This window comes from Toxotes jaculatrix, chromosome 18, assembly GCF_017976425.1.
Source record: "Toxotes jaculatrix isolate fToxJac2 chromosome 18, fToxJac2.pri, whole genome shotgun sequence".
Classification (NCBI taxonomy): domain Eukaryota; kingdom Metazoa; phylum Chordata; class Actinopteri; family Toxotidae; genus Toxotes; species Toxotes jaculatrix.
Genome location: NC_054411.1, coordinates 9,783,389 through 9,796,449, shown reverse-complemented (window position 1 = coordinate 9,796,449; position 13,061 = coordinate 9,783,389). Strand labels below are relative to the sequence as shown.

The following is a 13,061-nucleotide window of genomic DNA, read 5'->3' as shown; positions in this document are numbered from 1 at the left end:
TCTATTCAATCAGTATGCTGTCAAGTCAAACTTTAGATAATGCACATACACATCAGGGTGTTGTGGTATGTTTTGTTTGAATATCACTGATTGTGTATGTATAAAAAGAAAAATACAGATTAAAAAAATATACACTCATGTATAAGATGAGGGCCCTAACCTATCATAAAGTAATGCCACATAAAAACCACAACCCCCGGGTGTTTAGCTGCTCTGTAATTGAAAACAAACATGCATATCCTTTGGTCTGCTGCAGAACCTCAGCTAGAGGACAACAGTGGGTTTCTGACCAGTAAAATCAAAGACTCGTGAAATGGTCGCACTATGGTTTCGATGTATCGTGGAGCAGTTAAGGCCACCCAAGGACATTCAGGGACAGCTGAAACGAAAAGGAAGAGGAGAGCTTCATTATCCGTTTCAGTGATTAAACTCACAACAAAACTGGAATGTGTATGTCCTGTTTTTTTGTTTCGTTCTTCCATTCTTGTTTCCCTTCATTCGGACAGTATAGTCCCTGGAAGTGAAGGACTTTAGTGCATCTGAGGTGTGCTGACTCCACTGATGCTGTTTAAAGCTGTCTGCTGTGCAGGCCATGTGTTACTGCTGCCAAAGTATTCTATGGTAGAACAAACAAGGACAGTAAAGGGAATAGAACCTCTGTTCATCCGGAGCTGATTGTCTGAACACAATGAAATACTTGCAAACAGTAAAACTGTTGATGTGTTTCTGAACTTACAGCAGATTTGTAGCTGTGCATTTGACTATGGCGCCACTCTGTGGTCAGATCGAGAAACAGTCACAGTGGAAAAAAATCAAGCCTGATTAATATTACCTTAAAGATTCCGTGACAAGCTTAAATGTTTACATTTCTAATTTGAATTGATTATTTTTTAAATAACTGTGATGTGGAAAATCAAAACTTTAATTAGTCTTAGCTTTAATGTAAACATATCTTAAAAATGTTTTAATTAATTTGTTTTTAATTTTAATATTTGCTACCTTTTAAAATATTTTTTTTTCCGGACAGACTAGCATTCCACAATAATGCACCAACAGAAAATGCACTGTATGCTTCTTATTCTTTATTTAGTTTCAACACAACTATACACAATCTTTGTTCCATCAAACTTTTGTGTTTCAGTTTTATTTAACAGAACAGAAACTGGAAGAACATACATAATGCAAACTTTCTACAGAAACAGTGAAGGTTTTAACAATGGTTGTAAAATTTCCCAAAGCACAAGAGTAATAGCGTTTTAACGTAAAAAAATAAATAAATAAATAAATAATAATAATAATAAAAACCACACTGAACTATTACACCAATACCAAGTAGAAATGTGACATATAGTCTTTAAAAAAGGCTGAAAAATAAACTGTAAGCATTGCTGTAAAAGAAGTCTTTGCCAGAATTACAATTACTTGAAACCACTCTAAGACAGCTGGATGAAATTGTACAACTTGTGCAGTAAACAATGACACTGTCCTGTTTTCCGTAATAGCTCCTACCATGACACATAAAGCGAGATGTCTGGTTTGCTCTGGTTTACATTTCCTACCACACACTGACACAGACTGTACACTTTATTCTGGTTTAATGTGACTGATGTGTTTGGTTTCACAGCTTGATGGCGGGTGGTCTTGATGCGGCCAGTATGATCATCTGAGCAATGTCTACATTCATAATTCATGTCCAGAGGCTTCTCTCTATTATTATTATGCTAATGAATTTAACCATGGGACCAGCACTCTTAGTCACTGTTGCTATGGAAATATAGGACACTAGGGGTGTGTCATGTCTTTCAGTGGCAATAAGATGTTACAGACCAGGTAACAAATTCAACAGTACTACAGAGACAGAAACTGGATATGGACTTGTGTTAGTTTTGGCTGGGGGCTGTGTGTGTGTGCACTTTTATTTTTTATTTAACTTTTTTGTGCACGTTCAAAACAACATACTTTGAGTGGTTTTAATGTGTTGAATATATTTATATGTATATATATTCTAATATCAACAATTACACAAATTCTACCTTACATTTTTGCTTTGGAGTGGCTAAGCTGGGGGGCTGAAATCAATGTAAAACACACTCACACTCAGAATACTTTGCACATCAATCATAATCTGTCACTGACTCTGCTGTATATGAGGAATACTGCACATGTAGGCCAAAGGTTTGAAAACTCATACACACAGTAATATGACCATAGCAACAGACAGGGAGTCACAGGATGACAGGATAAACTGTGCACAGTGATGATGTGGATGATAAAGGAACACCAGAGCCTCTCGAGGATAAGTGTTCTAGCCCTTCACAAATTCACGTCTCTCAGACACCAAACCATCGTGTCGCAAACCACACTTGAAATGTGGCCTCCCAAATGCCACGGTTTATAAGAGGAGGATGGGTCAGTGTTTACTAGTAGCCTGCTGTGGGAAGCAGTAGGGGACAAGCTAAGTCCCTCATATCCTCTAGTAGAGTAACCAGTCTGTGTTTTTCTGTAATACAGCAGAGTGAAACAACAACAAGTTAAGTTAATCGTCTCCCAGTTCACCAGGTGCCCTGTGGCCTCTGGCACACACTATAACCCTGGGGAGATTGGCGAACAGGAAATGGGAGAAAAACAATTATTCACAAAATGTTATCTGAGCAGGTGGTATGTTCTCAGATGATGTAAAAACATGAAACTGAGCCACTGTTCAGCATTTACACTGAATAATTTTGAATCATACAGTGTGGCGTTTTTGATAAAAGCAGTTACTGTGACAAATGAAAACAATGACTGAAATATTAGTACATGACATATATAAACAGTGGTAAATGAGTCATGATGAAGAACAGTTTCCAACAGAAATTCAATCGAGCAGAAATGGGCATACAGAGACATTATTTTATGTAATACTATGCAACATTGTTGTAGCGTTTCTATACATCTTAGCAGCACTTTGGTTAGAGGCCAGCTTGGTATATTGACCAAGCCAGTACCATTAAGGTTATATAAATTATGCACATTTGTATAATGAAATGATACAGGGCTTAATATTTGACCATTGTCTGAACATTGCTATTCACATTTACATTTAATACATTTGTATGACAAGAAAAACTGCTTGCGCAAATTAGAAAAAAAAAGACTGAACACAAGAATCAATGGCACTGACATTCATTATACTCCCTGTATGAAAAAGTCATTACTTATTTACAATTTCAAAACTAAATGACACTAAATATAAAATCCTCTGACTTTGTATACAGTCTCTTTGCCTAATTTCTGTATAGTTATTTACAGTCACACCACTCTCTGGAGAAAATAACCTGTAGACAAGATAGGAAAATAAATAGTGAAATAATAAGTTTGCCAAATTTATCAACAGTATGTTGTTTTACAGCACACTGTTATGCTGTTATGTATTTTTACACAAAACACAAAACAGCTGAATCTTGGCACAGGCCCTCTGCTGTAAACTATGTAAATACACCTGCATCTCCAGGGAACATTCATGTCACCCTGCAAGTGGGTGTTAGTGTCTGTTCTACCTTACCACAAAGTCAATACACTGCAGACAAACAGTCAAACACATTTCATTTACAGCACAGAGCAAACATTTGTATAAACTTGTGATTAAGTCATAATGGATTTGTGTACAGCCAGGGAAACCTAATAATGCTCAGATAGAGAAACAGTCTGGTTTGAGAGCTTTTTGATTTTTCATTTCTGTTGGTGGTTTGCCCTCCTTAATGAAGTGAAATGTTCCTTTCTGAACTCCTTGTGTAATATTTAATAATGTTCCCTTCATGAGATTCATAATGCCTGACTGTTTGCAGTTTCACTGCGTGTGTGTGTGTGTTTGCAAGCCCTATCACCTTCCACTCAGATGCTGGTTTGCAGGTCGCCATTCAGCAGAGTACTTTGGGTCTCCGTCGGATCATTCATCATGCGAGATTTATCCTGCCGGCTATCGCTGCGTTCAACCTCATCCAGCCCTCCCACCTTCTTAAGACAGAGAACATTCTGGAAGCTCTTCTTGAAGTTCTCTGACAAGAAAGCATAGAGGATGGGGTTGGCGCAGCTGTTAGCGTATCCTAGTACCACCACAAAAGCAAAAGTGCTCCTCAGGATGGGAGTGGTGCTGATGGTGCCTGTTACTGAGGTGACGTTGAAGATGTAGAAAGGCAGCCAGCAGAAGACAAACACTGCCACCACAATGGACACCATCCGAGTCACCTTCCTCTCCGAGCGCTTCCTCTTGGAGGAGCCCACACGGATGCCTGAGGACTTCACTTTGATGATGATGAACAAGTAGCAAAGGCAGATAACCATGAGGGGCAGAAAGAAGCCCAGGATGAAGGTGTAGAACATGAACGCGGTGTAGTAGGCTTCTTGAGGCTCAGGCCACACGATGGTGCAAAAACAGCCGTCATGTTTTGTGATGATGCCGCTGTAGATAACAATGGGCAGGTTAACCATCAGCGACACCCCCCACACTGCTAAATTGATAGTCTTGGCCATGCGAGGCTTGCGCCACTTTGTGGACTTGATTGGATGCACCACAGCCAGGTAGCGGTCGATGCTCATGACCATCAGGCAGAAGATGGAAGTGAACTGGTTCAGAGAGTCGACGGTCATCACCACCCTGCAGAGTACGGGACCAAAGGGCCAGTGGACCAGCGCCAACTGGATGGCAATGAATGGCAGGCCCAGCATGAACAGCACGTCAGCCACCGCCAGGTTGAGGATGTAGATGTTGGTGACTGTCTTCATTTTGGCGTAGCGCAGGATGACGTAGATGACGAGGGCATTTCCACACAGCCCCACAGTGCAAACCAGAAAGTACATGCAGGTGATGACCACTGTACTGATTCTGTTGAAGCTGTGGTCTGTGTAATTCCCGTGGAGGTCAGACTCATTCCCCTGCATGAAGCTGTCATACATGAGGTGGTCCGACAGGTTCGGAGGGGATGATGGGAAGATCCACGAGTCCATGATAACCTCAGTCTCTCTCTTTGTCTCACACTGGTTATTGCATCCCACCTGCAAACAGGAAGAAAAACGTCAGTAAGGGTGTAAAAAACATTAAAATGACTTCTCTATTATAAATTACTTTTACAATCCTGACAGTTATGGTCTAGAAGACGGATAATAAAATAACTATTCCTCTTAAATGATTGATTTTTATATTGATTTTATGCTTTCCAGAAGAAGAAAAGTGAAATCCATAGTTATCAGGGGATATTGACAACGATCTCTCTTCTTTCTATTCAGACGACTTGCAAACGGATGTTAGTGTGTTGAACCAGCTGACCTGAATGTCATGAGGGGCTATCACATGGCATTTTGCAATAACACGGTGCACATGAGCGAGGAGACACAATACAATAATCTCTGTGACATCATAAATCCACATTACCAACCAGAACAATAGCTTTTTTTTTCAGTGCTTTTAAATGTTACAGTTACTTGGTTTCGCTTTCTGCTCACTCTCATTGCAAGCAGCTCCTTTGTGGAATTTGTAGAATTTACATCTTGATCCTTGCTCTTGAGAACAGGCCTGATTGATAGCATGAGTGAACAGAGCAACTCAGGATCTAAGGCAGTCGTCTCTACCTGAGGCCAGACCTTGCTTGTGTGCATATTTGGTCAGGCATTGCTACCGAGGGAAATCACTCTACACGCCCCACAGTCATAAGCTCTCCCTGGGGAAATGCTTGCCCTTCACATGCTGCTAAATGATCAGCTGTGACTGGTTACACTGAATTCTTTGCTGACACATTTTTTTAAAATTTATTAGGGGGTGGGCATGGATGTAAATTAATCCCAGCCTAAGTAATTGAATGAGGGGAATCACTGTGCTGCCAATAGCCTCACTGCAGTCAGATTGAAGTGCCTGTCACTGCCAATGCACAGGAGGCAAACACGGTCTGACAACTTAGTTTGGTGCCAGTAACATAAGACGTTTTATTTTGCAAGTTTATCATCTTTCACCATGGCAGCAGCGATGAACACACACTGCCTGAAGTCTTGTTTTTGTTGAATAGGCGACTAAATGTTGTTAAAGGTTTGAGCTCGGTGACAACATAGCCTGTTTGTGTAATCTAAATGTGCATTGTCTGTGTCAGGTGGATGGACAGAATATTGCATAATGTAACAGTTGGAAACACATTGGGAGAAACATGTTTTGCTTGCCTTGCATAAGATAAACAAGCATATAATTAATTATTCCCACAGAAATAGAGCACAGAAACAACAACAACAACAAAAGAAAAGAAAAGGAAAAAAATATGTAAAGCCCATTACTGTTGGTATAATATGAAATATTATTTTGTGACTGGTTAAAATATTGTAGTTGAGGCACTGTGAACACTGTGCAACAGGTATTCTTACTATATACTAAACACCACACAGCCAGCAGGATCAAAAGAAAACCAACTGGTGAAATACTAAAGTAGCTCCTTTAACTTTTTTTTTTTTTGTGTGTGTGTTTGTATGTAGTATTTTTCTCCTCTGCTGAGAGCTCAAGGCCGTGAATTCTGCTTTAACTTTTGCTTTTAGCGGCTAAAAGGTAGAAGATGGATATTCACCTGAATAAATTATTACATGCTCATAGTTATATCATGCAAATCCACCTCATGGAAAATGAAGTGAGAATGAGGTCAAGTCTGGGATGTAATTAACAATGTTAGCAAACTCTGCAAAAACCCAACTGAGGATTTTGTTTGGTTTTATGAAATCACGTCTTTCACGCAAGAACACCATCATTTTAACTGTAAAACTGCATACTGGAAAAGAAGGAGACACCGCAGTGGCGAGTGCTTACAATTTGGAACATGCTGAGTTGTGCAAATGTTATAAAACTAATTTACATTGAATTTCGCATTAACCTGGCAATGCATTACATTGCACACTTACCAGTCTGTTACAATTCACCATTCACTCTAACAAAAATAAAAAAGTATTGTCTTACCTGTAACTACTGATCTCACTATTTGTAAAATACGCCACTTCTGTACGGATGAAAGTATTTCAGGGTTTATGGGAGATTCGTCTCCATCATCTTCAAATATTCCTCAAGTTTGTCTCGGCGGCATCGAAGTGGAAAAGCTCTCTGCAATGTGAATGTTCCCTTTAATAATCCCACAATGTAGTCTGCGTTAAATACAAGAAGGAAAAGGACAAAAAGGTCGGACAAGTATATAAAATTCGAACGCCCCTTGCTGGGCTCCGAATAAAGCTGCAACAACGCGCCCGCGATGTGATGCGCACTGTGACTGTCTCCAGCTGGAGAGCGCGGAGATGTTAAAGTGCGCACATAAACTGCGCTGAGGAGGTGCTGCAGACTCACCTCTGAACGTAAGAGAGGCTGTCTTCTGTGAAACAGCTATCCAGCCCTGCACACAGTTGGAGCTGATTTACACGGAGCATACATTTAAATGGCACCTTACAATTCACTGACGCACGCAGTGAAAGCCGTGATGCGAAGGTATCAGAACATTTTGATGAGGTGACAGTTAAGTCGACACCAAATGTTAGAAAGAGGCGAATTCAAACAGACACTTCAAATCAGCCAATTAACTTCATGAAAACAGTGCAGGTCTTTGGAACATTCCCGTGATTTGGGCGCAATGTTTGTTCCTTTAGGTCTCCTTTAGGTCCGAACCCTGGCCCACCTCTGCCGCGGGTGGCGAGAACCTGTATTTGTCAAATATCACCTTTGATTTGCCTCCAGCCACCAGAGGCAGCGTTGCGCGCAAAGATCCAAAGATCCACAGTGGTATTCGAATTTCTCGCCGAAGAAGTTACACACCCTCCAGCGGGGAACGCCATGTTTTAAATCATTGTTTCACAAACAACTTAAAAGTATAAAAATAATTTGTGGATTGTTCTTGCCTCGACTCTGTTCACATCAGCTCCACACATGAGTTGGATTTTACGGATTTTCTCTGAACTTTTGGTTCATGATAGCCCTTGATCGCAGAGGCCATGTCCATTCCCCCCCCCCCAACACTACAACATTTCAGCTTCTGAGCAAGATCCTCTCCAGGATACTTAAGGTGAGTGTGCCATCAGCTAAGTTAAATTCACCATCTCTCATGCTGCTATATTGATATTATTTTTATGCAGTGTCTGGTTGGTGAAATTGATGGGTTGTAGTGTTGCAGGTGTCATTTCCTCTTGTGAGGACTGCCATGCTGTGCTGTGCTGTGTGACTGTGTCTGTTCTTCAGCTGGAAATGTTTGTCAAAATGTTTTTGTATGGAGAGGTTTTTGGAAACTATATTGTCAAACCCTTGGCACCACCTGTCTACTCAACAAGTGGTACTCTACAAGTGGTTATAAGAAAACCATATGCCTGCAAGTTGGCTGACAGGGAAATTGTATGGAGCACTAGTTGATTTGGTAGCATGAGGGTTTCTTTACAAATGCATAAAGGTGGATGTGTACTGAGCTGACTGCCTTCAGAGGCCTGATGTCCTCCTGCTGTTGTGGACTAGACATGTTGGGTATGATCTTCTTTAAAATTAAAGCGTGGCTTCAAGTTTGCAATTAATGTGTTTGCTATTGGTTTATTTAATTAGCATTGATATCCTGCAACCCGTGACCACAGACCTGTTTTGCAGTGTGAGAATGAGGACATGGCCCTCATCTAAGTTGAGCTAAACACTGTTAAAAGAAACAGTGCAGACCTGCTTGTATGTGAGCATTTGTTCTCTCTGAGTTCACTGGTCCAGAACATTTCAGGTCACATCAGCTGCAGTGACTTTTTCATGCCATCTGATGACTAAATGTCAAATCATTCAAGCTTTAAATCTCAATCTATGGAATCCGCTTCTTAGCTGTCGTTGCAAACTCCAGAGCAACATCTGTCTTTCGCACAGCTCGTCACATCAGTAGGGATGTTGAAATCATCAAATTTGGAGGCAAAGCGCGGTTTGCAATGCCTCCAACAAACCTCCATAACTCCAATAAGCACAGGCGGGGAGTGGGTTAAGTTATTCAAAGTCAGGAAGCGAAGCCTTGATAAAAATCAACAGACAGAGGTGTCAGTCCCTTATGAAATGTGTCCAGGTTTTTTGACGAGCAGAAACTGTTTTATTCCTGACCTGTCAATCCTTATCAAGTTGCTTCAAGTGATGAGATATGCCAGATAACTTGTCATTTCTGTTCCTGAAGATTACCAGGTGCTTGTTTTAGATGAGAGTTAAAAAGCAGTGGCAGTGGTAATGACATATGTGTCAAATTATCACAGTATTGGATTGACTGTCCAGCCCTGCGGTGACTCCATGACAGTGATGTGGAAAAGAAAATTACATTAAAACCATATTTTTGATGTGGTACATTTGCAGTTTCTGTTAAAACACTATTTAGCTATTTAGGCTGTGAAATAGCAAAACCATAAATAGTGATACAGGGAAAACAAGGTATTTGAGCCCTGTCTTATCAATATATATTGGTTGCTTGCCTGTGCCTTTAAAATGCACCACTAAAGCCCCCTAAACACAGTGACTCCACATTATTGTTTGCCCCGAAAGTACATCTTAACTGTCAAGCAGAAACAGTTGTACAAAACAATGGGAGTCAGTGGTAGTTTCCCTCACTCTCTCTGTGGAGATTTTGTGTTTATACAAACCCTGTATGGAGCAGGTGAAAGGTTCACGAGGGGAATTAAACAGATTAAGTAGGGAAAGCAGTAATTCATTAGTTATCTTGCCACGAGGAGCAATCAATGACCCATTAACTTGATTTTGTGTTAAATAAAAAATGGGTAATCTAAAGCGGTATAATAACTTTGACTTGGCATTTTAACATTGACATTTTTGCTAGGCTTGAGTTTTCATTTACCTTCATGGTACTTTAAGGCAGTTTAATAAATAAAAAAGTCCTAACCAAAAGGGCCCTTCAGGTACTAGTTGTGTATATCAGTATTCTCCCAAAGCGAAACAAGCATGCCAATACATATTGGCATTGAATGATGTCTGGAGTGAAATCTTGATGGCTCCCTGGGTTGATTAGTTCTGTGTTACTTGAACTGATAGTGGTGATATAATGCAGGAGAGAGCTTGAAGCTCAAGTCTGTATTTGCTTTCTAATTACTGAGGCATGATCAAGCACCTATCTGGTTCAGGACCCTAATTGAAAGCATTGATTATACATCCTGCCAGGGTATACTGACAAACAATTAGTAGCTTGAGGCAGCTGCAAAATATTCAATGCATATTACTGATGTTTTTGGCATTTTTGTAATGATTCTTCTGTGAGAGGAATAAATTAACCAGGTGTACTGGGGGATATTGCTGCGATATGTAAGCACTGAACAAAGGTAATATGTTCTTCAGTGGCTTCAAGCTAACTTTTTCTCATTTTCAGATTTATTAAGAGAGAAATGAGACGTGAAGTTGGTGGATTTTGCTTTGATGGATAAAAGCAATATTCTTTCTTTATTTTTTTACTGTCTTGGGTGTTTGGCCAGATAGGTGCTGTAAATTTCACAGTGTCTGCTTCATGCCACCATAGATGTAGCAATTGTCCTTCCTTTTGGAGATGTTATATGTTCATGTTTCTCTGGAGGGACTGTTAGATGGTGCCTTCTCATATTTGAGAAGCTGGAACCAATTATTCATCTCAACCCCCCACCAAGGCTGTTTTTGCATAGCAGGGTACCTCAGAGTTTAAAATTATTATATAATTTTTTTTAAGTACTTAAGCATTGCATGTATTAAACTGCAGTGTTTTCCTGCTGTTTAAGACATTTGGCACAGTGATTTAGAGAATTATAACTCATATAAGTTTAACTATTAACCAGAAATATGTTTCAGGCATTCAAATATTCCATTTGAATATGTCATCCAGTCAGAAACAAGCATTTCCCATGACCACGGTACAAACAACCTACAATCTTGCAACTTCTTTGAGACTCTTATCATAAAAAACATTCTCTGTCAGAAGCCTCTGCCAACTTGTACAGTCCGCTCTATGGTTACTCTCTACACGTCGCTCTTTGTTTACATAAAATGAGTCTGGCTGCTGTGATAAAGCCTGCTGAGGCTAACTGTAGCTCTGAGGAGACACAGTTATGCTGACTGGGTGATTCTGGAGGATGTTGATCAGGCCCATTGTTTGTAGCGCTGTACAAAAAAGCGAGTACCAAGGGAGATAGACATGTTCATCACTCTAGTCTTATTTTAAATGAATTTGTTCCTTTTGCAACATGCCCTTGAAACACTGTCCTATGTGCCATGTGTCTTTCTATGGCCTTGTCAATCTCCATAAGCACAAGTGCTGAGGAGTTCATGATGTACAGTTTCCCTCAAGGCTGTTACAGTGTTTTTTTATTAACCGTTTACTGAGTCATAATGAATATTCTGCATTACTACAATTTTTTTCTGCTTTATTGGGAATTTACAACTATTCTACTTTACAATGGCTTTGCTTCTCGCACAGACTGCCAATTGCTATTTGTTGACAGACTGTCAAAGTTGTTATTTTTTCTTGTGCCTGTTACTTTGACAGCCCCTGCAGATGTGATGAGCTGGGAACGTAAGCTGTGGTGATTCCTGAAGGAATTGGAGTTCAAATTAAAAGTTTCCTGTCTATCAGTGTAGCAGATTTAGGGCACGTCCCTAAGCTTTCATGAACCACAGTTATGTTATCGCTGTGCCTGTTGTGGTTTCAGGTACAGATGTGAAACTGCAGGTGATAACCAACCTGAGACCAAACAATCTGAGTGTTGTGCACCCTACAGAAATGTCTGTGTGATGAGGAATCTCTTTGGATTCAGTGGAAATAAGAGTATTTGACACAGAGTATAAATACGAACTAATTCCCCATTTCCCATAATAGATACACCAATGACATTTGATAAATTGGCATGTTAAATCCAAATTGATTACACATTAATCTGTGGGGTTGTATGTCTTCAACTGAAATTGGATTATAAATGAGATTGTAATTGAATAAATGAGTAAATGTTGAAGAAGTGCAACCTAGTACCTTTGTCTTTTCAGTGTGGTTAAAACTTAAAAATGGCTAATCATCCATAGTGGTGTTTGTGTCACAGCTACAGCTTGGATGTAACTGAACACGTTTTGTAATTGATCATGCTATGTGATAACACAAAAACCTAAAAGCAAACAGAGGTGAATTTTGTGGCATGTCCACACAGCCGCTGTTCTACCTCTTGTCACCTGATTGTGTATAATAGCTGACAGCTGGTCAGTTCCTGGTGTTACTGTAACCGTGCTCTCAGAGCCTCAGGGGCTTGTCACAACCTGTTATCTGGCATGCAAAGCAGTCGCTGCTCACTTTCTTGTTGTGTATGGTGCAGGGGAGCTAAAACAACTGCTTGTTTCAAGGCAGTTAAGTGTGATTGATTGTGTTTTGCTGTAGATCGGGCCACCAGACTTTTTAAGGCGATCCAGAACTCTCTTTAGTTCCCTTTTTGTAACAGTCGCATGCAGAAAATCTTTTTCATGACAGCATTAAAGATCAAACAAAAAAAAATCTTTATGAGTGAGACAACACACACATTAGAGACCAGAACATCTAAAGACATGACTTGAAATCAATGTTTATTGTGTTGCTTGGTGCCTTGTGGACTATGTTAATTTCATTTTCCTTTTGGTTATGCAAACACATGTTTTATTTCCAGTATAACATACTAATTAAAATGTAAATGAAGCCTTTGAATACTCAGTACTATTTTCAGACTTCAAGATCAGTGCCATGTCTTAGCTTGGCAGCCAGCTCACAACCTTTTAGATGTATGTGGGTTGGCATCCGAAAGTCTTTACTGCAGTATGTCTTCAGGGTTAGTGACAGTATAGAGTGCTGAACTGGATTTTCTTTCCATGTTCTCAACATTTTCTTCTCTTCTGAATATAGATTTAAACGGCCTTGAAATTGTTTTCATCCACCTTTCATGCCTGTTTTTTGAGAGAGTTTTATGAACTTCTTAGTCACAGCTTTGACATTGTCCGACTCACATTCCCTTTCAAGGACTAATGGCTGGTTGTTGTAGAGACACGACAGTGACGGTTTATATTTCAAATGGCAATTTTATAATGG

The 13,061-nt window shown here is 39.9% G+C and overlaps 1 protein-coding gene across 1 annotated transcript; it reads right to left on the bottom strand.

The window, feature by feature from the left end:
• Positions 1–3,873: 3,873 nt before the first annotated feature.
• On the bottom strand, positions 3,874–7,036 carry LOC121198561 (somatostatin receptor type 2-like). Its single transcript, XM_041062802.1, has 2 exons — positions 6,965–7,036; positions 3,874–5,034 (listed from the first exon to the last, which is right to left on the bottom strand). The coding sequence occupies exon 2, from the start codon at positions 4,984–4,986 to the stop codon at positions 3,874–3,876; it is 1,113 nt and encodes a 370-aa protein (XP_040918736.1). The 5' UTR covers positions 4,987–5,034; positions 6,965–7,036.
• Between the last annotated feature and the right edge of the window lie 6,025 nt (positions 7,037–13,061).